The 27494-nt window shown below is 48.1% G+C and overlaps 1 protein-coding gene across 1 annotated transcript; it reads right to left on the bottom strand.

Annotated features, from left to right (window-relative positions):
- Positions 1-198: 198 nt before the first annotated feature.
- GPR68 (G protein-coupled receptor 68) lies at positions 199-18726 on the bottom strand. Its single transcript, XM_075613107.1, has 2 exons — positions 18596-18726; positions 199-2880 (listed from the first exon to the last, which is right to left on the bottom strand). Exon 2 carries the CDS (start codon positions 2766-2768, stop codon positions 1689-1691), a length of 1080 nt encoding a protein of 359 aa, XP_075469222.1. The 5' UTR covers positions 2769-2880; positions 18596-18726; the 3' UTR covers positions 199-1688.
- Between the last annotated feature and the right edge of the window lie 8768 nt (positions 18727-27494).

Below are 27494 nucleotides of genomic sequence, written 5' to 3'. Positions count from 1 at the left end.
TCTGGAATCTGAATAAAAGCGTGTCAGGGACACTACCTCTCACACATGCTGCGGTCTCTTCTCCTATACATTGTGAAGGATTGTAACACATCCTTTATTTATAAGATGTTTTACCAGGAAGTAATACATTGAGAGTTACCTCTCTCTGGGCATCAGGCCATGTGTACACCATGCTTGACATCTTTCAGTTTGCCCGTTTCTGTCTCCCGATCATAAGTGTAGCCGAGTCCCCTACCCTGCCTCCGGTCAGGGGGATCTGCCCGGCTATCACTCGGAGCTCCGCATGATCGGGTGGTGGAATTAGATGAAATTTATTTTTTTGCAAACCTTTACCACATTTAATAGTTATTTGCATTGTGAATTCACAGCAGGGGCAGTCGGTAACATTGCCACTTTAACATTTTTGCCAATTTTGGGACATTTGCTAAATTGAAGTCACGAATTCCAGATCAATCTGTGAAAATTCACAGATAACAAGAAAGAAAAAGGGGAAACATTTGCACAAGTCTTCGTGTAATAATAGGAACCTTTTACTAACGCATAGCACGATTAGGGGCCTTAATGATGATAAAGTGCAGCGATGTTGCAGCCTTTGCTGGGGCGTCGGGGCAGTTTCTGGGGTTCCCGTCTGTATTAAGGAGACTCAGTTTGGTGTGCTCACTGGCAGCCGTCATGTTTGTTTTTTATTTTTAATCATAGTTACAATAAACACTTCTGCAATCCTATATCTGGCCTATCCAGCACAAATAATTAAAGGATGTTTATTTCTAATGCTTCCAGCGGCCTCTTAAAAAATCCTAAAAGCAGGTGGATGTGTGTTTGTGACCACAATGTTAATTAGTGTAACAATAGCAGCATTTTCCTGGCAAATAAACATTACCGTGTTCTGGAAAATATTTTTTCTGCACAAAAACATTGATTCCTACCTAAATCTAATTGCTTCCTTCCAATAAATACATGTTGCAGAGCATCTTACGGATATAAAAGTATATTTTATTACAACTCTCTGATGTCCTTGTCTTCAGCATCAGACGCAGTGCACTTTGTAATGTAAACGTGCTTATATATTTATACTTGGGGAAGTTGCATCTTACAGATGCAGGTAAAATAAAAGATACAATATTTTCATGTGTTTGAAGCAAAACAAGTGCTAAATTAATAGCAAATATTTGTTTTTTTATTTATTAGGGGAATAAAAGTGCTTATTTTCTCTGAGCGTCTTTAAACGATATGTAACATTTCATGGAAACATATAGGAGTTAATCACAGAGACTTCTCTAACGATTAATGGTTTGTCTGTAAAAAAAACAAAATGGAGGTGCAGGAGAGACCGTTAATGCGCTGGGTTGGGTTTGTTAAATAGTAACAAATGACATGTACATTTTCCACACTTATGTTCTGTATTGGTGTAATGTTATTCCGGTTGCCGGTCTCGGGAGCACTTTGCTGCCCGCAGGATGTGTTCTCGGGAGCGCTTTGCTGCCCGCAGGATGTGTTCTCGGGAGCGCTTTGTTGCCCGCAGGATGTGTTCTCTTGCTGCCAAAGGCTTTAACAATAATTGGTTGAGTTGGAGCCCAACATAGACATGGTTCCTAGTAATCCAGCAGCTGGTCCGAAAAGCTTTGTGTTGCAGATCTTAATACCGCAATACTACACACCAGCCTCCTCTCTCACACGGTTCTGGTCCATCATGCAGGAGATTCTTCCATTCCATTCCCATCGGAGTCAGCGCTAGAGACCGGTTTATAAAGAACACCTGGTTCGTTCTGGGCAGGTTCATGCTTTTCTGAAGTGTTTAATTCATGGGACTCCTTCCTTTCAACCTTTACACACCGCAAGAACGTGAAGCAACAGACTTTCAACCTTACAAAGTCCTTGTAGGTGTTCTCACTGGCAAAACAGTACAGCAGCGGATCTGCAGCACAGTTCAGACTGGTCAGCAAGAGGGAGAAGTGGTAAAAATTGAAGATTCTAGCAGCAAACAAACAATTTTTCTCAAACAAACTTCGTATGACCAGCAGCACGTGGTATGGCCCAAAGCAGACCATAACGATGACCACACTGCTAAGGACCAGCTTTTTGATCTGGACTTTAATCTTCGTCTGAGTTCCTTGGCTATTTCGAACCACATTAATTATGTAACGGTACGAAAACAGCAGCAAAAAGATGGGGAAAAGGAACCCAGCAAAGAAGCGATAGTAATTAATACTGTGCTCCCAGGATTTGATGGGATAGTGTTCAAAGCAGACGACGTGGCTATCTGGGTCTTTGCTGACTTCCCCATGTGTGAATAAGAAGTAGCTGGTCATTAGTTCCTTGAGCCAGATTACCATGCTGACCAGCAGAGCGGTCTTCATTGTCTTCAGCTGATAGAACCTGAAAGGGTGAACTAATGCCAGGTAGCGGTCAACGGAGATGCAGCAAAGGAACCCAATGCTGATGTAGATGTTCTCATATAGGAGGATGCCACAGATTTTGCACATGGTTTCATTGTACGTCCAGTTATCATGTTGCAACATATATTGTAGCCAGAAGGGCAGGGAGAAGATGTACAGCAGGTCTGCCACCGTCAGGTTGCACAGGTATATGCCAAGTTCATTATTGGCCTTAATCTGTAAATACCCGTAGTACAGCGACAGGCAATTGGCTGGGAGACCAATGCCAAACACCAGGACGTAAACCACCGGGAACAAAGTCTGGTGAATTCTGTGGTCAATGACGCAAGTAGTGAAATTCCCGTCTGGATTTTCTCCTGTAATGTTCTCCATGTCTCAGGGGGCACAGGGATGGATTTAAGTAGCGAAGTACGTTTGGGTTGTCATCGTGCCTTACTCCGTACCCTCTAACCACAGTCCCCTCTTCATGCGAGTGTTAGAAGCACTGAAAATAAAGCATGAAAAAGGGGTGAGTCTGTATGGAGAAAACGTATTCCGAGACCAGACATTTTATTCATACACAAACTCATTTGGTGCTGGACGGGTCAGGAATACAGCACGCACGCACGTTAGTGGTTCATCTTAATGAAGGTAACATTTTCATCATCTCAGCAGCAGATATACAGGTCCTAAATTCAGTGTTTTAGTTGATAATCCTTACAATACAATGGCCTTTCGGGAGCCAATATGTATAGTTACATGTGCCAGGCATAGCATTTCATTAAAAGTCACGACAGTGACCAGATTTAATGTGTTCTCTCTCCGTACACCCTTAACTGAGACAAAAACTGCAATATGCAGGTAACATACTAATTACCATCTTTATGGTTTATTGTATAATGTTTTTAACTTTTCATTGAAGGCCTAAAATCCAAAACCACACGGGAAAAATATCAAACACAAACTACACAATATATTTGTCTTGAATTGCAGCAATGCCCAAGTGGCATTAATACGCAGTAACACCGTTCATGTTCATTACAACGTCCTGGTGCAAGAACAGGGTGATGCAAACATCCGACGTTGGCGTCTATTTTCACATTGGAACCCAAATGTTAGACCAGTTGGGTTTCTCTATAGCACGTTGTGGCAGGACAGCCTGTAGCCGAGGTCAGGGAACAGTCCACACGTGTAGTGTCAGGATAATGAAAAACGTTCAGTGGCTTTATTTCTCCACAACATAAAACATAACATGTGGGTACACTGTCCCTTTAACCAAAATAAAACCTGCTCCACATTAGGAGATCTGACTAACACACCAGGCCTATCTAGCAGGCTGGCTGGCTAGACCATTACCAAACCATAAGTGTACTTTAAGCAGTCAGGAAAAACAAATGAACAATCCTTACTTTGGTTGAAGTAGTGACTTTGGTTAATCCCTCTGGCTAACAGCTCACATAGCAGTGTGCTCAGGTCTAATGCAGCCAGCTACTGCCAGTAACAACATCCTTTTATACCTTGCTGGCTATCAGGTGTCAGCTTACATCCTGATTATCTAGCTTCCACCTGAGTTAACCCTTATGAGTGCTGGATGAAGCACTCATACATATGTCTCCCAGGCATAACTGATAGGGATTGACTTCACCCTGTCACATACCTCCCCTATTTGTGTGTGGCTAGTGTCCCACACGGCTGAAGCCCAACCCTCCACTCCTTCTCTTGACAAAAAATCAGCATTTCCATGGTCCTTTCCAGGTCTATGCTGAATATCAAAAGAGAAGGGTTGGAGGGCCATGTACCACCTGGTCAACCTTGAATTTGTGTCCTTCATGGTGTTTAACCACTTCAAGGGCGCATGGTCAGTGACCAGGGTGAAGTGTACTCCGGTGACATAATGTCTCAAGGCCTCAATTGCCCATTTTACAGCGAGGCACTCCTTCTCAATGACGGAATACCTCACTTCCCTTGGGAACAGCTTCCGGCTGATGAACAGTATGGGGTGTTCAACACCATCAAATTGCTGGGACAGCACTGCTCCCAGTCCTACCTCTGAGGCATCCGTCTGGATGATGAAGGGCTCTTTAAAATCTGGCTCCGAAGAGCGGGGCCCTCTGACAGGCACTTTTTTAGCATGTCAAAGGCGTCTTGGCACTCCCAAGACCATTCAACTTGGGTCGGGGCACTCTTTTTTGTCAGATCTGTTAGGGGTGCAGAAATTTCTGAAAAATTGGGGATAAACCACCTGTAATACCCTGCTAACCCCAAAAGGGAGCGGACCTGTGTCTTTGTCTGTGGGGTGGGGACTTCCTTTATGGCGGCCACCTTGCTAGCTAGTGGCCTTACTATCCCTCCCCCAACGGCATAGCCCAAGTATTTTGTAGTGGATTTACCCAAGGCACATTTTTTTGGATTTGCAGTGAGCCCTGCTTCTCTTAAGGACGTTAGGACTGCCCTTAACCTTTTTATATGAGACTGCCAGTGTCTGCTATAGATGACAATGTCATCCAAGTAGGCCCGCGGCATATTTCCTATGGGGTCGTAGTACCTTGTCCATTAACCTTTGGAACGTGGCTGGAGCCCATTGTAACCCAAATGGCATAGTAACGAATTGGTATAAACCAAGAGGGGTGGCGAAGGCAGTTTTGCATTTGGATTCTTCCGCTAGAGGTATCTGCCAATATCATTTCGTGAAATCTAGGGTGGAGATATACTCTGCTTTACCAAGAGAGTCAAGCAATTCATCCACCCTAGGCATTGGGTATGCATCGAATCTGGATACAGCATTTACCTTTCGCAGATCCACGCAAAACCTCACCTTCCCATCTGGTTTAGGGACCAACACTATAGGACTACACCATTCGCTGTGGGACTCCTCGATCACGCCCAATTCCAACATGTCTATTATCTCCCTCTCTACCAGGTCTTTTCGGCCCTCTGGCAATCTATAGGGACGGGACCGTACTTTTACGCCAGGTTCTGTCTCAATCCTATGGGACACTAAATCAGTCTGCCCTGGCAGCTCAGAAAAAACATCTGGGAACTGGTCACATAATTCTAGTAGGTCTGACCTTTGTTCCATTGTTAACTGCCCTCCCATGGGATCCTGATGGTCATTGTATGTACTACCCTTTGGAGGCTGTGGACCCAAATCCGTCTCTCCTTCCCGAGGGTGGATGAACAGCGATCTCATCGTTTTTCAGGGTTTCAGGAGGTTTACGTGGTAGATTTGTTTACCCTTCCTGGACCCTGGTTGAGAGATCTCATAGTTCACCTCCCCGGTGCGGCGGAGAACTAGGAAAGGACCCTGCCACTTTGCAAGGAGTTTACTCTCTGATGTCGGTAGTAATAGCATCACTTGGTCCCCAGGTTGGAAGACCCTCAAGCGGGCATTTTGGTTGTACTGCCTCTCTTGACGTTCTTGAGCAGATTTGAGATTTTCCTTAGCAAACCGACCTATCATGTCTAGGCGGTTTCTAAGGTCTATGACATACTGAAGGGTATTCTTGGAGGGGGAGGGCTCCTCCCAGGATTCCTTCAATAGGTCGAGAATACCCCGAGGTTGGCGTCCATATAGGAGCTCAAACGGGGAGAAGCCTGTGGATGATTGGGGAACTTCTCGTACCGCAAACAATAGGAAAGGGAGAATTCATCCCAAGCTCGCTTTTCAGTGTCCACAAACTTCCTAAGCATGGTTTTTAAAGTACGGTTAAACCTCTCTACCAATCCATCAGTCTGAGGATGGTAGACTGAGGTCCGGACGGATTTTACCTCCAATAACTTCAGGACATCCTGCATTAACTTTGCCATGAAATTTGTTCCCTGGTCAGTTAACATTACTTGGGGAAGTCCTACCCTAGAGAACAGTTTTAACAGCTTGTGAGCAACCTGTTTAGCAGTGGCTGATCTCAGCGGGAAGGCCTCAGGATATCTGGTGGCATAATCTACAACAACGAGTATAAATTTATGTCCCTTTGCAGAGGGCTCTAAAGGTCCGACCAGATCTACCCCAATTCTCTCGAATGGGATGGCTACCAAGGGCAGAGGGACCAAGGGAGCCGGATTCTGTCCTTTTTGGCTAGTTAACTGGCATTCAGGACATGTCTCACATAGTTTCATGATGTCACCATGTATGCCTGGCCAGTAAAACCGGTCCGTGAGATGAGGTCCGTGGTCTTATACCTGCCCAAATGACCACCCCATGGGAGAGTATGGGCTAGGGTGAACACTGTTTTAATCAACCCTTTAGGGACTAGCATCTGTCGAATGACCTCCTCTGTTTGTGTAACTTTATTCACACGATATAGGATGTCATTCAATAGTTCAAAATGTGGAAACACTCTTACACCTTGTTCATCTATTATCTTGTTGTTGACCTGTACCACCTTCTCATATTGTCTAGCCAGAGCTGGGTCTTCCCTCTGCCTCTGACAGAAGTCAGGAAGATCCAGGTCTAGCAAAATTCCCGTATCTATCGGTTCCCCACCCTGGTCATCTCCGGCCATGACCTGCAGTCCTTTGGGCTGACTAATGTTACCAAGAGTCCCAGACTTTCTTAACCAGGTCTCTGTTTCCGTGTCTTTGGGACGTGATGTCTACGGGGAAAAATCTCTGGGGAAAAAGGAAACAAGTCTCCAGGCTTCTCCGGTACCAGAGACGTAGGCTCCATAGGAGTAGGGGCCAACAATGTTTCGAAGTATGGCCAGTCTCGGCCAAGTAGAACTGGAGCAGGTAGCCAGGGAGCAACTCCCACTAGCAGGCTAGCCTCTTGATCCTTGATACGTAGTAGAATGTTCGCCGTCAGGTATCTCTTTGTATCCCCATGGATACACTCGATATTCCACGAAGAGTCATAGGATAGTCTGTTGCTTGGAATTAGGCCCTCTAGGATCAGGGTTTTTCCAGATCCCGAGTCCAGCATGGCTTTGACTATTTTCCCCTCCAGAGATGCTGGGACTAACCAAGGATTGTGGTCCCCTCGGAGAGAAGCTGTGGCAGTGGTTCTGCCATATGAACAGTTCATTTCATCATCTCCGGAGTCCGCAAACTCGGTTGTCAGCGTAAGCTCTCGACGGGGTTCGGTGTTTGGACCTCTCCGCTGATGGATGGGATCCTCCCTTCTGGTTGGTGGTGGTATCCTCTCCACCGAAGGGGTGACGGGAGTCCAGGTTCTTGGGGAATTCTGTGGGTGGCGGTCTCCCTTGGGTGATCCAATGGCCTCGGACGCGGGACGGGCGTCTCTGCGGGAGTTTGTACCAGGAACCCTCCGAGATGGGAAAGGGTCTTCCGATCGGGTTGACTGGATCTCCCAAGCTGGCGGGTTGTAGACCCCTCGATTGTCTGCTCTCCTGCCTCTGGCATCACCGGAAGCAACTGGTGTTTGCACGGACCGTTCCCAGCTATCCTGTTGGGTGTTGTCGCCAAGGAATTTTTCCACCAAGCGGACCGCTGAATCCAGGGAAAATGCAGCATGTCTTTTTACCCAGGAGCGGGAGGAGGGGGGCAGTATCTGTATGAACTGCTCGAGCACAAACTGTTCAAGGATCTCTGCCTTGGTATGCTTCTCCGGTTGTATCCACCTGGTACATAAGTCTACTAAGCGGTGGGCTACGACCCAGGGTCAGTCTCTGTTTGCATATTTGACTTTCCGGAACCGCTGTCGGTAGGTCTCTGGAGTGAGGCCTAGGCGATCCAGAATAGCAGCCTTTAGTTGCTGATAGTCCATGGCCTCGTCTGCTGGAAGAGCCTGGTAGGCTGCCTGAGCTTCTCCTATGAGGAGTGGAGCCAGAGTCGTTACCCAGCGATCAACTGTCCAGCCTTGGGCCGTGGCTACCCTTTCAAAAGTGAGTAGAAATGCCTCTGGGTCTTCGGTTGGCTTCATTTTATGCAGCATCACCGGTGGGTTATTTGGAATCGCTGGTCTGCCTGGGGCTGGGCCTTCGGCCAGCAGTTGGAGTAGCTTTTCCTCTCGCCGGGCCTGTTGCTCATCTTGCTGGGCTTGTTGCTCAGGTTGCTGAGCTTGATGGTCAGCTTGCTTCTCTGCTAGCTGGAGCTGTTGCTCAAGGAACTGAGAAAAACATTTCTCCATTTTTTTTTCTGTGTGGCTCTTCAGATACAGGGGCCGTCCAACATCCCACTTCTGACACCACATGTGGCAGGACGGCCTGTAGCCGAGGTCAGGGAACAGTCCACACGTGTAGTTTCAGGATAATGAAAAACGTTCAGTGGCTTTATTTCTCCACAACATAACATAAAATGTGGGTACACTGTCCCTTTAACCAAAATAAAACCTGCTCCACATTGGGAGATCTGACTAACACAGCAGGCCTATCTAGCAGTCTGCCTGCTAGACCATAACCGAACCATAAGTGTACTTTAAGCAGTCAGGAAAAACAAATGAACAATCCTTACTTTGGTTGAAGTACAGTAGTGACTTTGGTGAATCCCTCTGGCTAACAGCTCACATAGCAGTGTGCTCAGGTCTCATGCAGCCAGCTACTGCCAGTAACAAGATCCTTTTCTACCTTGCTGGCTATCAGCTGTCAGCTTACATCCTGATTATCTAGCTTCCACCTGAGTTAACCCTTATGAGTGCTGGATGAAGCACTCAGACATATGTCTCCCAGGCATAACTGATAGGGGTTGACTTCACCCTGTCACACACGTTTAATGCATTTTATGTGGGCCAGCATGGAAATTCTTCATGCCAATGCTTTCCTAGATTATGAGACCACAAAAGTCTCTGCTTTGTCTGGTTTATGTTAATTCCCATAAAGGGATCGCCAATTGCAAAAACAAAATCCCTACAATTAGCTCCAATACAAGGACCACATTGCGTAAGAATAAATGTCTCTGTCTCGCAGCATGAAACCACCCAGCAAACACGGTGCGGTCCTGACAAAATGCTGGTCTTCATTTTTTTTGTCACAATATTGGTCTCGTATCTTCACATAGGAAATGCCTTTGGTGCTGGGGCTTAATAACTACGACAGATTTATGTAAAATAAATCATATTTATGACCGTCCTTCCCATTAATCAGTATGAAGCCCCCGGTGAGAGAAATGTTCCATTTTACCCTCTTACTGGTTCTTGTTACTCATATTTTTTCCGACTTGTAATCTGTGTAAATACTTCCTTTTATTATAAATATTCCAGTTGCAGTCTGCATTAAAATGACACATGTCCTGTAGTTTTAGCAAACAAAGAAACAAAGTAAAGGCTTTTCCTCGGTTTCATTTAGAAATTCTCACTGATAATACATTGCAACGGAGTGCAAAGTTTAGAAGAGGTGGTGGGGGGGGGGGGGGGAAAGGAAGAGGTGGTGGGGGGGAGTCGGAAAGTAAGAGGTGGTGGGGGGGGGAGGAAGGTAGAGGTGGTGGGGGGGGAGGGTAGAGGTGGTGGGGGGGGGGAGGAAGGTAGAGGTGGTGGGGGGGAGGAGGAAGGTAGAGGTGGTGGGGGGGAGGAAGGTAGAGGTGGGGGGGAGGAAGGTAGAGGTGGGGGGGGAAGGAAGAGGTGGGGGGGGAAGGAAGAGGTGGTGGGGGGAAGGAAGAGGTGGGGGGGGAAGGAAGAGGTGGGGGGAAGGAAGAGGTGGGGGGAAGGAAGAGGTGGGGGGAAGGAAGAGGTGGGGGGAAGGAAGAGGTGGTGGGAGGAAGGAAGAGGTGGTGGGGGGAAGGAAGAGGTGGTGGGGGGAAGGAAGAGGTGGTGGGGGGAAGGAAGAGGTGGTGGGGGGCAGGAAGAGGTGGTGGGGGGAAGGAAGAGGTGGTGGGGGGAAGGAAGAGGTGGGGGGGGAAGGAAGAGGTGGGGGGGGAAGGAAGAGGTGGGGGGGGAAGGAAGAGGTGGGGGGGGGAAGGAAGAGGTGGTGGGGGGAAGGAAGAGGTGGTGGGGGGAAGGAAGAGGTGGTGGGGGGGAAGGAAGAGGTGGTGGGGGGGAAGGAAGAGGTGGGGGGTGGGAAGGAAGAGGTGGGGGGTGGGAAGGAAGAGGTGGGGGGGGGAAGGAAGAGGTGGTGGGGGGGAAGGAAGAGGTGGTGGGGGGGAAGGAAGAGGTGGTGGGGGGGAAGGAAGAGGTGGTGGGGGGGAAGGAAGAGGTGGTGGGGGGGGGAAGGAAGAGGTGGTGGGGGGGGGGGAAGGAAGAGGTGGTGGGGGGGGAAGGAAGAGGTGGTGGGGGGGGAAGGAAGAGGTGGTGGGGGGGGGAAGGAAGAGGTGGTGGGGGGGGAAGGAAGAGGTGGTGGGGGGGGAAGGAAGAGGTGGTGGGGGGGGAAGGAAGAGGTGGTGGGGGGGGAAGGAAGAGGTGGTGGGGGGGAAGGAAGAGGTGGTGGGGGGGGAAGGAAGAGGTGGGGAGGGGAAGGAAGGTGGGGGGGGGGAAGGAAGAGGTGGTGGGGGGGGAAGGAAGAGGTGGGGAGGGGAAGGAAGGTGGGGGGGGGAAGGAAGAGGTGGGGGGGGGGAGGAAGAGGTGGGGGGGGGAAGGAAGAGGTGGGGGGGGAAGGAAGAGGTGGGGGGGGGAAGGAAGAGGTGGGGGTGGGAAGGAAGAGGTGGGGGGGGGAAGGAAGAGGTGGGGGGGGAAGGAAGAGGTGGGGGGGGGAGGAAGAGGTGGTGGGGGGAAGGAAGAGGTGGTGGGGGGGAAGGAAGAGGTGGTGGGGGGGAAGGAAGAGGTGGGGGTGGGAAGGAAGAGGTGGGGGTGGGAAGGAAGAGGTGGGGGGGGAAGGAAGAGGTGGTGGGGGGAAGGAAGAGGTGGTGGGGAGAAGGAAGAGGTGGGGGGGGGAAGGAAGAGGTGGGGGGGGAAGGAAGAGGTGGGGGGGAAGGAAGAGGTGGTGGGAGGAATGAAGAGGTGGGGGTGGGAAGCAAGTGGTGGTGGGGGGAAGGAAGAGGTGGTGGGGGGAAAGAAGAGGTGGTGGGGGGAAGGAAGAGGTGGTGGGGGGAAGGAAGAGGTGGGGGGGGAAGGAAGAGGTGGGGGGGGAAGGAAGAGGTGGGGGGGAAGGAAGAGGTGGGGGGGAAGGAAGAGGTGGGGGGGAAGGAAGAGGTGGGGGGGGGAAGGAAGAGGTGGGGAGGGGAAGGAAGAGGTGGTGGGGGAAGGAAGAGGTGGGGGGGGGAAGGAAGAGGTGGGGGGGGGGAAGGAAGAGGTGGGGGGGGAAGGAAGAGGTGGGGGGGGAAGGAAGAGGTGGGGGTGGGAAGCAAGTGGTGGGGGGGAAGGAAGAGGTGGTGGGTGGGAAGGAAGAGGTGGTGGGAAAGGAAGAGGTGGGGGGGAAGGAAGAGGTGGGGGGGAAGGAAGAGGTGGGGGGGAAGGAAGAGGTGGGGGGGAAGGAAGAGGTGGGGTCTCACCATGTTGTGTGTGTAACTGTATGTGGGTGTGGTCAAATTTATTATTTGCCATAGATTAGGGGGCAGTGCCTCTTAGTTTACAAGGACCACTATACCGTGGACAGGACCACTTGTATCCTTAGCAATTAGCAGAACAGTGTTGTGACTCAGCCTCGAGGAGCCCCCGAACCGTGGCTCACTGGGGGGAGTACCATGTGGAATTTCCCCACCTGCATTTCCGTGCCCAGGCACTGCCGATCGCCAGTGGTATGGGTTAGGCTTCGGGCATGGTCAGCGCTTAGGCGCTGACCCGTGTTGAGGCGCGCTGCTGCTCGGCAGTGAGCCCCTGCAGCCGCAATGAGAGCGGTTTTAGGCCTCGTTCAGGGTGCAGGCTTCGGAGGGAGGGCATGCTGCCGTGCGAGCTGCCGTGGGACACAAAGTATTCAAATTGAATACTGGTTGTCAGGGTAGCAGCTGCCCTGTCTCCAAAGCCCGGAGTTGACGCTGGCTACAGTTTCACTAAACGAAAAAAATTGTTTTTTGAAGCTGCAGCAGCGTCACTGGGACCTCGGCAGCCAATGAAATCATTCTTGAGAATGATTTCATGACTGCAACTTGGATCCCTAACCTCACGTCTGTAGCCCCGCCCCCTCCTCAACTCCTGCCTCTGGCACCCTGAACGAGGCCTAAGGCCAGGAAAGCACCCGCTTTCCCTCAGCGCGCCTCCGCCCGGCTGGATTCACCCTGGACGCAGCCTTAGAAGGGACCCTACACAGAATGGCAGGTAATGGCAGCCTAGACGAAAGGCGCCCCCTGAACACAGCCCTGGCAGGGGTCTGTAAATAATTCCTGGTATCCAGCTTATGAAGGGTATGTTACCGTCACTGGAGGTAAAGAAAAGGGCGATACAAGCCATGTGTACCCCCCTGGTCCAATTGTAGGGAAGCTGCATGAAAGCCTGTCCGGTTTCAATAAAACCAGTCCTGTTTGTCAAAACAACAAAAGTCCCTGGCTGCATTCTACCCAACAGCTTACACTAACCAGCCCGCTGGGCACCAGCACCCCGAGATCCAGGTAACAAGAGTGTGTGCATAACACCTGCACCATCCACACTTATCCGTGCAACAACGCCTTATGAGCCAGGCAAGGAAGGGTTAATATATATTAATATCTTTTTCTTTTAAAGCGATGGGACATTTCTCCTTGGATAAATCTGCTAGTTTCCTGGTTTTGCTTTAGTTTGAACAGTTTGATAGATATATCCCCAGGTCCCTCTGTCTGCTGGCCTGCTAACTTGAAATCCTTCATCTTTTCCATGTCTCTGCTAGGGGTGATATACAGTATATTAATGCAGACAATGACTTCATCCCAAGAGAAACCCGGCTCATGGGCCAAAATCATTTATCATATCTCAACAGTTTCCATGTATCCAAATTTCTAGTGCAGGAAAACTGAATGGGAAGCAGCCAGAGAATGATATACATGTTCACATGGCAAATTCATTTTAAATCTATTACACAAACAAAGCCCCCCCCCCAAGCTGAGACCCCAAACCCAGCACACCATGTATATTTGTCCCAAAAGGAACATTAATTGGATTGAGACCTCGTGTATATAACAAAAGACAAAAAGCCCCTACCTTACATCCAATCTGACAAATGAGATCATTAAATATTCATCTGTTTTCCTTTTCATAAATGAGGGTCTTTTAGTGAAATTCTTTGGACAAAGCACTTTATGCTTACAACCCACCCCAAGGTATCCCCTCCCCTGCTAGTCCTCACACTGCCTGGAACAGCTCTCCTCACCTCTCCAATGGAGCGAGGACTGTCTTAATAGACTGCGCTTTCACAGGTGCTGAACAAGACCAGCAATTTAAAAGTGGGTTGAGCAAATTCAAACTCAGGGAGGAGGGGTCACACACCACCAAATAATTGTTGGATTGTGGAGCTGAAGAAATGAATGAAACAGTGAGGCTAAAAAGGTTTTAAACCAACACGGCTCTTTCTTTTGGGATCCAAGCAAAATAAATAAATGAATGAATTGCATCCAGCAATGAATACATACGTTACATTAAAATCAGGGCTGCAGCGTGGGTGATTCCCGTCAGGGTGATTGCACTGGTCAGGATTGCTTGGGAATCAGATATAATCGGAGATTTGTCCTTAATTATCATTAAATTGTCAACTAATCCTCCAACCGCCGCAGGAGCTGAAGATAAGGAATGATTTCTCTAGCCCTGTAATGTATGCGCAGTCAATACCTCCAGCTCCTGAGCCTGGTCAAATAATCAGCCTCTGGGACCAGTCTTAACTCTCAAGCATCATATTAACCCCTTTCACTGCCAGAGGGGTTAGCTATGCACTGCAAATAAATCACACTTAATGCCAATCCAAAAATAACACGTTTCCCAACTTCCCACCGATAACCCATCACTTTGTCCCCGGAATCCCCCGCTCGCTCTCCCAACTTCCCACCGATAACCCATCACTTTGTCCCCGGAATCCCCCGCTCGCTCTCCCAACTTCCCACCGATAACCCATCACTTTGTCCCCGGAATCCGCCGCTCGCTCTCCCAACTTCCCACCGATAACCCATCACTTTGTCCCCGGAATCCCCCGCTCGCTCTCCCAACTTCCCACCGATAACCCATCACTTTGTCCCCGGAATCCGCCGCTCGCTCTCCCAACTTCCCACTGATAACCCATCACTTTGTCCCCGGAATCCCCCTCTCGCTCTCCCAACTTCCCACCGATAACCCATCACTTTGTCCCCGGAATCCCCCGCTCGCTCTCCCAACTTCCCACCGATAACCCATCACTTTGTCCCCCGGAATCCCCCGCTCGCTCTCCCAACTTCCAACCGATAACCCATCACTTTGTCCCCCGGAATCCCCCGCTCGCTCTCCCAACTTCCCACTGATAACCCATCACTTTGTCCCCGGAATCCCCCGCTCGCTCTCCCAACTTCCCACCGATAACCCATCACTTTGTCCCCGGAATCCCCCGCTCGCTCTCCCAACTTCCCACTGATAACCCATCACTTTGTCCCCGGAATCCCCCGCTCGCTCTCCCAACTTCCCACTGATAACCCATCACTTTGTCCCCGGAATCCGCCGCTCGCTCTCCCAACTTCCCACCGATAACCCATCACTTTGTCCCCGGAATCCCCCGCTCGCTCTCCCAACTTCCCACCGATAACCCTTCACTTTGTCCCCCGGAATCCCCCGCTCGCTCTCCCAACTTCCCACCGATAACCCATCACTTTGTCCCCCGGAATCCGCCGCTCGCTCTCCCAACTTTCTACCGATAACCCATCACTTTGTCCCCGGAATCCCCCGCTCGCTCTCCCAACTTCCCACCGATAACCCTTCACTTTGTCCCCCGGAATCCCCCGCTCGCTCTCCCAACTTCCCACCGATAACCCATCACTTTGTCCCCGGAATCCCCCGCTCGCTCTCCCAACTTCCCACCGATAACCCATCACTTTGTCCCCGGAATCCCCCGCTCGGTCTCCCAACTTCCCACCGATAACCCATCACTTTGTCCCCGGAATCCCCCGCTCGCTCTCCCAACTTCCCACCGATAACCCATCACTTTGTCCCCGGAATCCGCCGCTCGCTCTCCCAACTTCCCACCGATAACCCATCACTTTGTCCCCGGAATCCCCTGCTCGCTCTCCCAACTTCCCACCGATAACCCATCACTTTGTCCCCCGGAATCCGCCGCTCGCTCTCCCAACTTCCCACCGATAACCCATCACTTTGTCCCCGGAATCCGCCGCTCGCTCTCCCAACTTCCCACCGATAACCCATCACTTTGTCCCCGGAATCCCCCGCTCGCTCTCCCAACTTCCCACCGATAACCCATCACTTTGTCCCCGGAATCCCCCGCTTGCTCTCCCAACTTCCCATTGATAACCCATCACTTTGTCCCCGGAATCCCCCGCTCGCTCTCCCAACTTCCCACCGATAACCCATCACTTTGTCCCCGGAATCCCCCGCTCGCTCTCCCAACTTCCCACCGATAACCCATCACTTTGTCCCTGGAATCTGCCGCTCGCTCTCCCAACTTCCCACCGATAACCCATCACTTTGTCCCCGGAATCCCCCGCTCGCTCTCCCAACTTCCCACCGATAACCCATCACTTTGTCCCCGGAATCCCCCGCTCGCTCTCCCAACTTCCCACTGATAACCCATCACTTTGTCCCCGGAATCAATCCCCCGCTCGCTCTCCCAACTTCCCACTGATAACCCATCACTTTGTCCCCGGAATCCCCCGCTCGCTCTCCCAACTTCCCACCGATAACCCATCACTTTGTCCCCGGAATCCCTCGCTCGCTCTCCCAACTTCCCACTGATAACCCATCACTTTGTCCCCGGAATCCGCCGCTCAATCTCCCAACTTCCCACCGATAACCCATCACTTTGTCCCCGGAATCCGCCGCTCGCTCTCCCAACTTCCCACTGATAACCCATCACTTTGTCCCCGGAATCCCCCGCTCGCTCTCCCAACTTCCCACCGATAACCCATCACTTTGTCCCCGGAATCCCCCGCTCGCTCTCCCAACTTCCCACCGATAACCCATCACTTTGTCCCCGGAATCCCCCGCTCGCTCTTCCAACTTCCCACCGATAACCCATCACTTTGTCCCCGGAATCCCCCGCTCGCTCTCCCAACTTCCCACTGATAACCCATCACTTTGTCCCCGGAATCCCCCGCTCGCTCTCCCAACTTCCCACCGATAACCCATCACTTTGTCCCCGGAATCCCCCGCTCGCTCTCCCAACTTCCCACCGATAACCCTTCACTTTGTCCCCCGGAATCCCCCACTCGCTCTCCCAACTTCCCACCGATAACCCATCACTTTGTCCCCGGAATCCGCCGCTCGCTCTCCCAACTTCCCACCGATAACCCATCACGTTGTCCCCGGAATCCGCCGCTCGCTCTCCCAACTTCCCACCGATAACCCTTCACTTTGTCCCCCGGAATCCCCCGCTCGCTCTCCCAACTTCCCACCGATAACCCATCACTTTGTCCCCCGGAATCCCCCGCTCGCTCTCCCAACTTCCCACCGATAACCCATCACTTTGTCCCCCGGAATCAATCCCCCGCTCGCTCTCCCAACTTCCCACTGATAACCCATCACTTTGTCCCCCGGAATCCGCCGCTCGCTCTCCCAACTTCCCACCGATAACCCATCACTTTGTCCCCGGAATCCCCCGCTCGCTCTCCCAACTTCCCACCGATAACCCATCACTTTGTCCCCGGAATCCCCCGCTCACTCTTCCAACTTCCCACCGATAACCCATCACTTTGTCCCCGGAATCCCCCTCTCGCTCTCCCAACTTCCCACCGATAACCCATCACTTTGTCCCCGGAATCCCCCGCTCGCTCTCCCAACTTCCCACCGATAACCCATCACTTTGTCCCCGGAATCCCCTGCTCGCTCTCCCAACTTCCCACCGATAACCCATCACTTTGTCCCCGGAATCCGCCGCTCACTCTCCCAACTTCCCACCGATAACCCATCACTTTGTCCCCGGAATCCCCCGCTCGCTCTCCCAACTTCCCACCGATAACCCATCACTTTGTCCCCAGAATCCCCCGCTCGCTTTCCTTCTCTTTGTGTTCATCTGCACAGAATCAGAGAAAAGCGTTATGGAATCAGCCATCTAAAACGTGACCATGATTAAACCATACGGTCATTGAGAATGTATTTTAGGCTGGATAAGAGGGAAGGAACACATCTATTTTTGCAGTAACTGTTTGTAATGTTCATACAGTAGTTACATAATAGATGAGGTTGAAGAAAGACGTTCGTCCATCAAGTTCAACCTATGCTAAATTTAGACAACAGATACTTTATCCTATATCTATACTTACTTATATTATCCAGAGGAAGGCAAACAAAAAAGAAGGTTAAGTAAATAATTTTGAGGCTCATCTGTCAGGATAATTTATATATTGAATGTGTAGCTGCGCTCTCTAACGGGATCGGGTCAAAAAACATCTAGGAGTAGACGGGTCACAAGCTTATTGCAGCGTCATTTTGTATACATTTAATTACTTTTTCATTACTATATTTCAACATTTTCCAAGCACTGATCACATCTGCACCATCTCTATTTCCATTACCCCGGCTTACAAGGGAATTTCAATATGAAAAACGCCATTTGGAGACCTGAGCAACTAGTATGAAATGAGCAAGAGCAGAGAGTCCAAGGGCCGTAAGTGGGACCCGGTTGATCCATTGGCCGCCATTTAAAGAGCCCAGCCGCAGATGATTATTAATTTCACACAGTCTCAGCCGTTCCTTCACCCCCATACCTCTCAAGTCACCCACTTTCTCATTGCAAATCGCCCTCTCACACATCATTGCATGAACATCTCCCTCCCAGAGGGGCCCCCAACGTATTGCAGGGTTAACATCAACTTCCCCCATATACTTCAATGGGATTTCCCTGATGGAACCAGAAATCTCACTCCAAGGAAATCAGTAGGGTGAGAGGTGTCCTGTCCCCAGTGCTTTGGGACAGGAAGGCGCACGCATGGCTTTTAGATTTTACCTGTACAGGTCCAATCAGTCAGGTGTCCTCATATGTGGAGTCTATTGGGTATATGTGTCCAGGGAAAAGTGGTGCAATTCTGGGGCAAATCAATTGCTCCAAATGTACCCAAGTACAAATCTCACTAACAATAAGATTATATGAATGTACAGTATGTGTGTGTGTGGGGAGGGGGGGGCAGATCTGGGACACTTGCATCTTGTCCTAAACAGACCTGGGTGTGTCTTCTCCTGAACTGAAACAGCCTTCCTGGTATTCTCTCACGGTGCCTGTGATCCCCGTCCCTGCACACTGCCCCCATCACAGGACCAGCAATCACTGTGGGCACCCCCTGATCACAAAGTATCAGTGCTCACTCACCTTAGGGCTCCAGGCGAAGTCACATAGCTGCAGATCACTTCTCATCTTCTCCTGAGAGCCTCGCATCTCCTCATTCCTCCTCACACTATCCACAGATCTCTCTCCCACAGCTCCCCCTACAACTCCTAAATCCCTCCTCAGCCTGTTCTTTCCTCCCTAATGTCACTGTCCCCTCCCCTGGCTACTGTGTATGTATGTACTATATACAGTGTATGTATCTGTGTGTATGTATATACATATTCTACATACATACAAACACACAATTTGAACGCATACAATATAAGAACCACTTGGCTGTTTATATTTAGGGTAACGTTACGTCTATTCGAAGCGTGTGTGTGTACATGTGCCTATGTAAACATAGGGGCTGTGCATGTTTGATTATGTATGCCCAGACAATGCATCATAATGATACCTCACAGGCTGTGGTCCAAGTACATTAAATGTACTGGTACTGGTACAGACACAGCGCCTGGCTGATAAGAAAACCCAGCACATAATATTTATAACTAGAGGCTTATATAGGAATACTGGGGTGTCCTGCGGTCCCCGACACTAAAAGTGAGTTATACACCCCATGTGAATTCAAGTCTCGTCACAAAACAAGCTCATCTTGGTGAGTGAATCTTAAAATGTTGTTAATTCGTTAATATCAATTAACCTGTCAACTGCTGGATGTAAAGTATTTTAGGGCTCCAAGTGTCACGGTGTGCAATGTGGAGACAGCACCATACGGTGTATATATGGGGTATGGAATATATCTGATGGACTGGTTGATGTCTTAAATAGCCCAAGATGAATGTGCATTGTGTACACACAGGTGTGAAAAAGAAAGTACACCCTCTTTGAATTCCATGGTTTTACATATCAGGACATAATAACAATCATCTGTTCCTTAGCAGTTCTAAAAACTAGGTAAATACAACCTCAGATGAACAACAACACATGACATATTACACCGTGTCATGATTTATTTAACAAAAATAAAGCCAAAATGGAGAAGCCATGTGTGAAAAACTAAGTATACCTTATGATTCAATAGCTTGTAGAACCACCTTTAGCAGCAATAACTTGAAGTAATAGTTTTCTGTATGACTATCAGTCTCTCACATCGTTGTGGAGGAATTTTGGCCCACTCTTCTTTACAACGTTGCTTCAGTTCATTGAGGTTTGTGGGCATTTGTTTATGCACAGCTCTCTTAATGTCCTGCACAGCATTTCAATCGGGTTGAGGTCTGGACTTTGACTGGGCCATTGCAAAACCTTGATTCTTTTCTTTTTCAGCCATTCTGTTGTAGATTTGTTGGTGTGCTTGGGATCATTGTCCTGTTGCATGACCCAATTTCGGCCAAGCTTTAGCTGTCGGACAGATGGCCTCACATTTGACTCTAGAATACTTTGGTATACAGAAGAGTTCATGGTCGACTCAATGACTGCAAGGTTCCCAGGTCCTGTGGCTGCAAAACAAGCCCAAATCATCACCCCTCCACCAGTGCTTGACAGTTGGTATGAGGTGCTTGTGCAATATGCTGGGTTTGGTTTGGCCAAGCATCTCCACTTATGTCTTGTCTGTCCAAAGGACATTGTTCCAGAAGTCTTGTGGTTCGTTCAGATGCAACTTTGCAAACCTAAGCCGTGCTGCCATGTTCTTTTTTGAGAGAAGAGGCTTTCTCCTGGCAACCCTTCCAAACAAACCATACTTGTTCAGTCTTTTTGTAATTGTACTGTCATGAACTTTAACATTTAACATGCTAACTGAGGCCTGTAGAGCCTGAGATGTCCCTCTGTTTTTTTTTTTTTTGCAATTTTTCTGAGCATTGCACAGTCTGACCTTCGGGTGAATTTGCTGGGACGTCCACTCCTGGGAAGATTGGCAACTGTCTTGAATGTTTTCCACTTTTTTATAATCTTTCTCACTGTAGAATGATGGACTTTAAATTGTTTGGAAATGGTATTATAACCCTTCCCAGATTGATGGGCAGCAACATTTGCTTCTCTAAGATCATTGCTGATGTCTTTCCTCCTTGGCACTGTGTTAACACACACCTGATTGCTCCAGACCAGCAAACTGCTAAAACATCAGCTTTTATAGAGGTGGTCACACTTGCTGATGATCAATTAATCAAGTGCATTTGATTATCACCACCTGTCTGCTACTTAGCATCTTAATTCCTATGGAAGCAGTAAGGGTGTACTTAGTTTTTCACACATAGCTTCTCCATTTTGGCTTTATTTTTGTTAAATAAATCATGACACGGTGTAATATGTCATGTGTTGTTGTTCATCTGAGGTTGTATTTACCCAATTTTAAGACCTGCTAAGGAACAGATGATTGTTATTATGTCCCGATATGTAAAACCATGGAATTCAAAGAGGGTGTACTTTCTTTTTCACACAACTGTACATGAGATATTAGGATCTTATGACTTCTAGAGTCGCCAGGTTTGGGTAAATAAATTTTATACCATGAAATATTTTTGTTAACAGTATTTTTAAGATATACCAGCTTCTCGCCATATAAGACCACAGTCAGACGACCGTTCTCCTCCGCTTTCTTCTCTATACGTCAATGGATGGATAACTCTTCTCCCATTCATGTGCTTGAGTTTGGGATTTGGAGAGGGTCGATAGGACGAGGCAGGGAGACGTTACATGATGCACAGATTCTAATGAAATGTATCAAACTTTGCACTTCTGTGAAAAAAAGTGACACGTTTACGTTACCGGAAACGAACCGTCTTCTAAAAACCCGCCCTAGGTGTAAGAAACCGTTTCTTCCACGACACAACAGCGCTCCAAAATACGGCGCAATGCATCAAAACACATGTGCTATGTGCCACAATGGCCTTTGTACATACTGGGGTCCTTCATATGCTTATAAACCAGGAGTAAATATTTGCAGAGAGCGTGTTTAATGGACACACCCTACTTGCAAGCTATTCTAATATACACGGACATCCTTAGGAAGTTTGAAAGCCAAAACATGTTTATTCCTTCTGGATGATCCATGGTTTAATGACCATTTGGAACAGTGAACAAGGTCAGATTATGTGGGAGGGGATGGAACGCATACTGTACATTTCTAGGTGAATTCCAGGTTGAGCAATAATGGGAAATGAAACCCATGTTGCCTGCCACACACCAAGGGTTTTACCCGAAAGGGCTTGTGATGAGAACCCTGCTCCTACTGCCATTACAAGTACACATGGCTTCCTTAACACACTCACTGCCAGAGGGGGCTGCAACACATAGCTATGCTGCACTACGTTCTGTAAGAAAAGGGAATAAAAAATAATAATAATTATGTGGAAAAATATGGGATTAGTAGGACAAAGTAAAAATAGTCACTTTGCTGTAAAAAAAAATGTATATATATATATATATATATATCGTTTGACCGAGTGTGTGGGATTTTGAAAACTGTCCTGAAACAAGAATGTTTTGGTGTTTTTTCCCCTCTGCCTCCAATTTTAAACATTTCCATTTTGTTCCCTCATTGGTCTTTTTTTTTTTTATTATTACTTAAATTTTTATTGAGCATTTTTTTTACATACGAAATAAAAATGAACAAAACATAAAACAGATAAAGGGGGGGATCGGGGAGGGGGGAGGGGAAGCATTTGTAGAAATATGGCATTGTACACAACAATTTGATTATCACATGTATCACTCTGTTCCAAATATTCTAATCTATATATGGGGATATACCTGCATGGCGAAACCAAGGAGCCCAAATCGCAGAGAATTGCGAGGTAGACCTCATTGGTCTTTTTATTAGGTTTTACAAACATGTTTTTGACACGAAAACAACCAGATGACAGAAAAAAATAACAGTAAAATACATTCAAAAATCAAATACAAACAAATAAATAATTATGGCATCATACATTGGTACATTTCCACACACAGTATATTATTTAAATTGACTCTTTTTGTGTGTGTGTGTGCGTTCACCCAGAGCAGGAAAGGAAATAGTTAAAAGTTTAATCTCCCATATGTTTATGAACCTCCACTAAATAAGCATGTTCTCAAAATAATATGCGCCCTTCTCTTCCTGTAATGTACCGATTCCTTGTATATCTGTGCTGATGTTATAGGGGGTACGAGGAGAACGATGAGATTTTGTGATGGAACACAGATTTTTCTAGAATTCTATCCAACAGCAACCAATATAATGACCATAAGTTTTATTTTTCTAAGAATAGAGAGGCACAGATTATTGAACAACATAAATCCATTGTGCAATTATTCTAAATATATATATATATATATATATTAAAATTACACAAAAGTGATTATGAAATAGATTGTAACAGCTTGGCCTGAACGAATTCCCCAAATCAACTTAAATAAGATCTGAAATTCACTTCTTCGTCAAATAATAATATAGAGCTAGGATGTGTAAAGCTCGAGTGTGAGTGTTCATGATTGGAAGAAGACAATATTCTAATAGCAGCCATCTTAAAAAGGACCCAGAGAAAATAAATCTAGCATTTACATTACTATTTGAGCTCTTAGTGAAAAGATGCGAGATAATTCCGGCATGATATTTATCACATTATTATTTTCAATGTCGTGGTGTATCGCCCCTGTACAAACTTTGGCGATTCAACATTTTCACAAACCCTTTTTGGGATTTCTCCATCCTTTAGGAATACCCCTTATTGCGAGTACTTGTCCTCACAGCTGTATTTATAGTTAGGGAAACCTCCATTCATAGCTCCTACATTGGGGAAAAATACTCTCTCAGAAAGATACGAAGCAATTATTCGGTGTGTAGTATTGATTTTACTTTTCCATTGTATAACGGACGTGAGATGTTTATTTCTAGCTGTTGCTTTTTGTTACATTCCTGTTCCCGTGGCTCACAGATTTGTGTACGTGGGGGCTTCCTTCTGGTTATGAAATCTATACCGTTGCTCACAGCAAAGCCAAGATCCATCACCCCTGTGAGACTGGCGCCATGGAGATGCACATCATCCATTCCCTGGAGGAGAGCGGAGCGTGTGTGTGCGTGTGCGTGTCAGCAGGCCACGCCTGTTTATTCATTGCATCTTGGCTTAGAGTCCAGCATTGAGGGCCGAGCCCAGGTCAGTCACAGGCAGTTGCTTAAGAGCCTGGTTATGTATAAACACCATCAAGTCCGGCTATAAACAGCACAAGCCCCCAAATCCCTCTGGCCCGCAGCCAGAAAGCTCATTATCCTACCCTCACTATCACAGCCAATGCATATTGTGCTGAACGCATCTGGACAGCAGACCCGTGACCCAAACAGCTGGGAACCGAAGTTTGTTTGCAAATGAGAATCAGGGATATGCCCCTTACGGGGTGCAACTGTGGTTTCCCACTTCAGGGGACAGAGCCTTCATTACAATTGTCGTTTCTTGCAGGATACCATTTTAGCCAGAAAAAATCAGCAGTAAGTGAGCAACAAATGTCAGTGTACAAACTGTGCCTCCCCTGTGCACCGGGCCTAGAGACATGGCAACTATTAATGCCATGCAGAGTCTGCGTTTACATCATTTGTCAGCCTAATAACGTGTGTATATGTGTATGTATGTATATGTGTGTGTATATGTGTATGTATGTATATGTGTGTGTATATGTGTATGTATGTATATGTGTGTGTATGTGTATGTATGTATATGTGTGTATATGTGTATGTATGTATGTGTGTGTATGTGTATGTATGTATATGTGTGTGTATATGTGTATGTATGTATATGTGTGTGTATGTGTATGTACACCCCTACCACACGCAGCACTTATCTGAGATCTGACTCCAAAAAGACTGTTCATGGTCCCAAGGTTCAGCAAAGTATCCGGCCGCTCCTCCTTCTCTTACCGTGCACCCCAAAACTGGAACAACCTACCGGAGACTCTCACATCCACCACCAGTCTAAGTTCTTTCAAAAGTAAAGCCGTCTTATTTTAATCTTGTCTGTAACTGTTACATACGCCTATTATATATATTATCTCTTACTGGTCATGGAATGTCTTGCATATAGTGTATAACCCTGCTCACTTAATGTAACCATGTATTTGTCATCATAACTCTGTGTGCACAGGACATACATGAAAATGAGAGGTTACTCTCAGTGTATTACTTCCTGTTAAAACCATTTAAAAATAATATGTGTGCATCTATAATTATTATTTAGAGTCTGATAAATGGTGCTGTGTGTTTACTTTTAAAATGCTTCAGATTTGTGGAAGTCCTTATTTGACCGCTCTTCAATATGTTGAATTATTAAGGGGGGGGGGGGGAAATCAGTGAAATATGTATAGGTTAGAAAGCTGTGGACGATAGGCAGATCCTGGGCTGTCAGCCTCAAAGAAAACAAGAACGTTCCTGGAATATCCCCTGTGCATCCCAGAGAGAGAGAGAGAGCGCAGACACACAGGTCAGCACTTGGTGTGAGCGCTTTATTAAAGAGAAGATAGCATTGGCCTGACACCTGAGTAACACACGTCACTGTTGTGAGTACACAAATCAAATCATACCACACACTTCATGAGTTAGGCTGCGTCCCTGCTGGCGCTGAGCGCGCTGTGTTTGCCGAGGTTCCTTCTTGCAATGTGAATTCTGACATCACCGCTCACACGGCGCGTGCTCTCCCAAGCTCGGCACTTGGGGGAGACAAAAAAATTGAGATTGAAGCGCACTCAGCAGAGGTAAGTGCACACAGAACACAGCCACACAAAGCTGCACACAGACAAATAGCCCCGATCCATGCCCCCTGCTTGCAAAATTAAGCAGGACACCCTGAGCTCATGCTTTGAGAGTTGGTGACGTCACCAACTCAAGCATGAGCGCGGTCAGCGCCAGCGGGGACGCAGCCTTCGAAATGCAGACAGACATCCGTTTCTCCTGCGAAAATAAGATGCTAGGCCGTCACATTTTAGATGCAGGCGTGAATGTGGAGAGCACGGACGCAACCGTGAAGATGGTGTCTACGTATTAGGGAAATTAAGTTGAGTGTTTCTATATTCAGCCAGACTTAAAAAGTCAGAAGAGGAGTTATTTTTCTTTTAAAATGGTAAACCTGTCACCCCAGTGGCAGATTGACGACAGGGGTTGGGTTTTGTGTATTTCAACGCAGAAGGTCTGGGCATAAAAGTTGGCGTGTTGAAAAGACAATTAGAATTCAACAGAGGGGTGTTTGGGATCAGAACACGTGGGGTCTTTCTCACAGAGGGGTGTTTGGGATCAGAACACGTGGGCTCTTTCTCACAGAGGTGTGTTTGGGATCAGAACACATGGGCTCTTTCTCACAGAGGTCACTGGGGTAGAAGAGAATTCATCACCTATGGTAAGATTCTGTATAGGGATTTGTTTCTGTTTTATCCTTTTATTTTAAGAAACGGGTCAGCATTTATTATAACTGTATGTTCTTGTAATGATCTTTTCCTGTACCCTAAGCAGGGCCGGCTGGGATGTTTGTGGGGCTCGGTGCGGGGACATGTGTGGGCCTCTAGTATCTCCCAGCATCTCCCCCTGCATGGACCAGTCATCATTGCTCCGCAATGTCAAATGGCGTTGCCATGACAATGGGAGGCCGCGGCGCCATGAGGCTTCACGTTCTCAAAGCAACGCTATGCCAGAAGGCACCCCATTGTCCTGGTGTCAGACATCACGGAGCCATGATGAATGAACCATGCAGGAGGAGATGCCGCCGGAGAAGGTAAGAGAGTTACAGAGGCCCTGCACGCTCTGTAACTGTTGGGCGCGGTGTAGAGGCACCGACATCACGCCGGCCCGGAACCTCAGCGCTCTATAACACACACACACACACACACACACATCTCTAAGTCATGCGTTAGACTCTGAATGAACGGTTTGCATACTTTGAATAGTCAAGTACGTTTACGGACAAGTTTTGCTACAACAGATGTGTGTTTTTCCTTAATAAACAGGAACCTAAGACCCTGGCAGATATTTTATTTGCATATCTCTTGGGTGGTGGCAGGGGGTATTATTGCAACCCAGTAAAGGGTAAATAGTAAAACTAGTACCGTGCGTTGGAGAAAGGTGAGATGGCTAGAGGAACCATGTGTATTAACCCTGGTTGCATATTGAAGTCACATGCTCACTTGTGTGCTGTTCGTGACAGATGATATATTGGGACGAATTGAGGGGAGAAATTGTTCATTTGAGGGACCATGGCGAAGGTGAAAAGTGGGTCAGCTAGAGAGCTGTGTATTTATGTATCATTTTTAATAATTTTTTAAAATGTACTGAACATCCTTTGGTTGCTACAGCAACCATTTAGAAAGTCATATGCACTTTCTCTGTTGAAACAGGCTGACACACACCTTCTTGAGCTCTGGCAACAAAGTATCACAAACAGATCTGTTGCTGTGTTCCAAACAGCAGACTGTCTCTTACTCTGAAAGCTGTAACAATAATGTGAGACTTTGTAATATGTTACATATCATCATCAGCAGCATGTCCCAGACCCCGCAGCAAGTCCCAGACCCCGCAGCACGTCCCAGACCCCGCAGCACGTCCCAGACCCCGCAGCACGTCCCAGACCCCGCAGCACGTCCCAGACCCCGCAGCACGTCCCAGACCCCGCAGCACGTCCCAGACTCCGCAGCACGTCCCAGACCCCGCAGCACGTCCCAGACCCCGCAGCACGTTCCAGACCCCGCAGCACGTCCCAGACCCCGCAGCACGTCCCAGACCCCGCAGCACGTCCCAGACCCCGCAGCACGTCCCAGACCCCGCAGCACGTCCCAGACCCCGCAGCACGTCCCAGACCCCGCAGCACGTCCCAGACCCCGCAGCAGTTACGCCTCGCGCGCCCAGCATGGCCACGGACTTTTAAGGCGCTCAATCACGATTATTACAGACTTATAACAGGAGCCCCAAACGATTGCCAGCCTAGGTAAGAAT

The sequence above is a fragment of the Ascaphus truei genome, chromosome 9, assembly GCF_040206685.1.
Source record: "Ascaphus truei isolate aAscTru1 chromosome 9, aAscTru1.hap1, whole genome shotgun sequence".
NCBI lineage: Eukaryota > Metazoa > Chordata > Amphibia > Anura > Ascaphidae > Ascaphus > Ascaphus truei.
The sequence above is the reverse complement of the archived record's forward strand: the minus strand, read 5'-3'. Positions and strand labels throughout refer to the sequence as shown.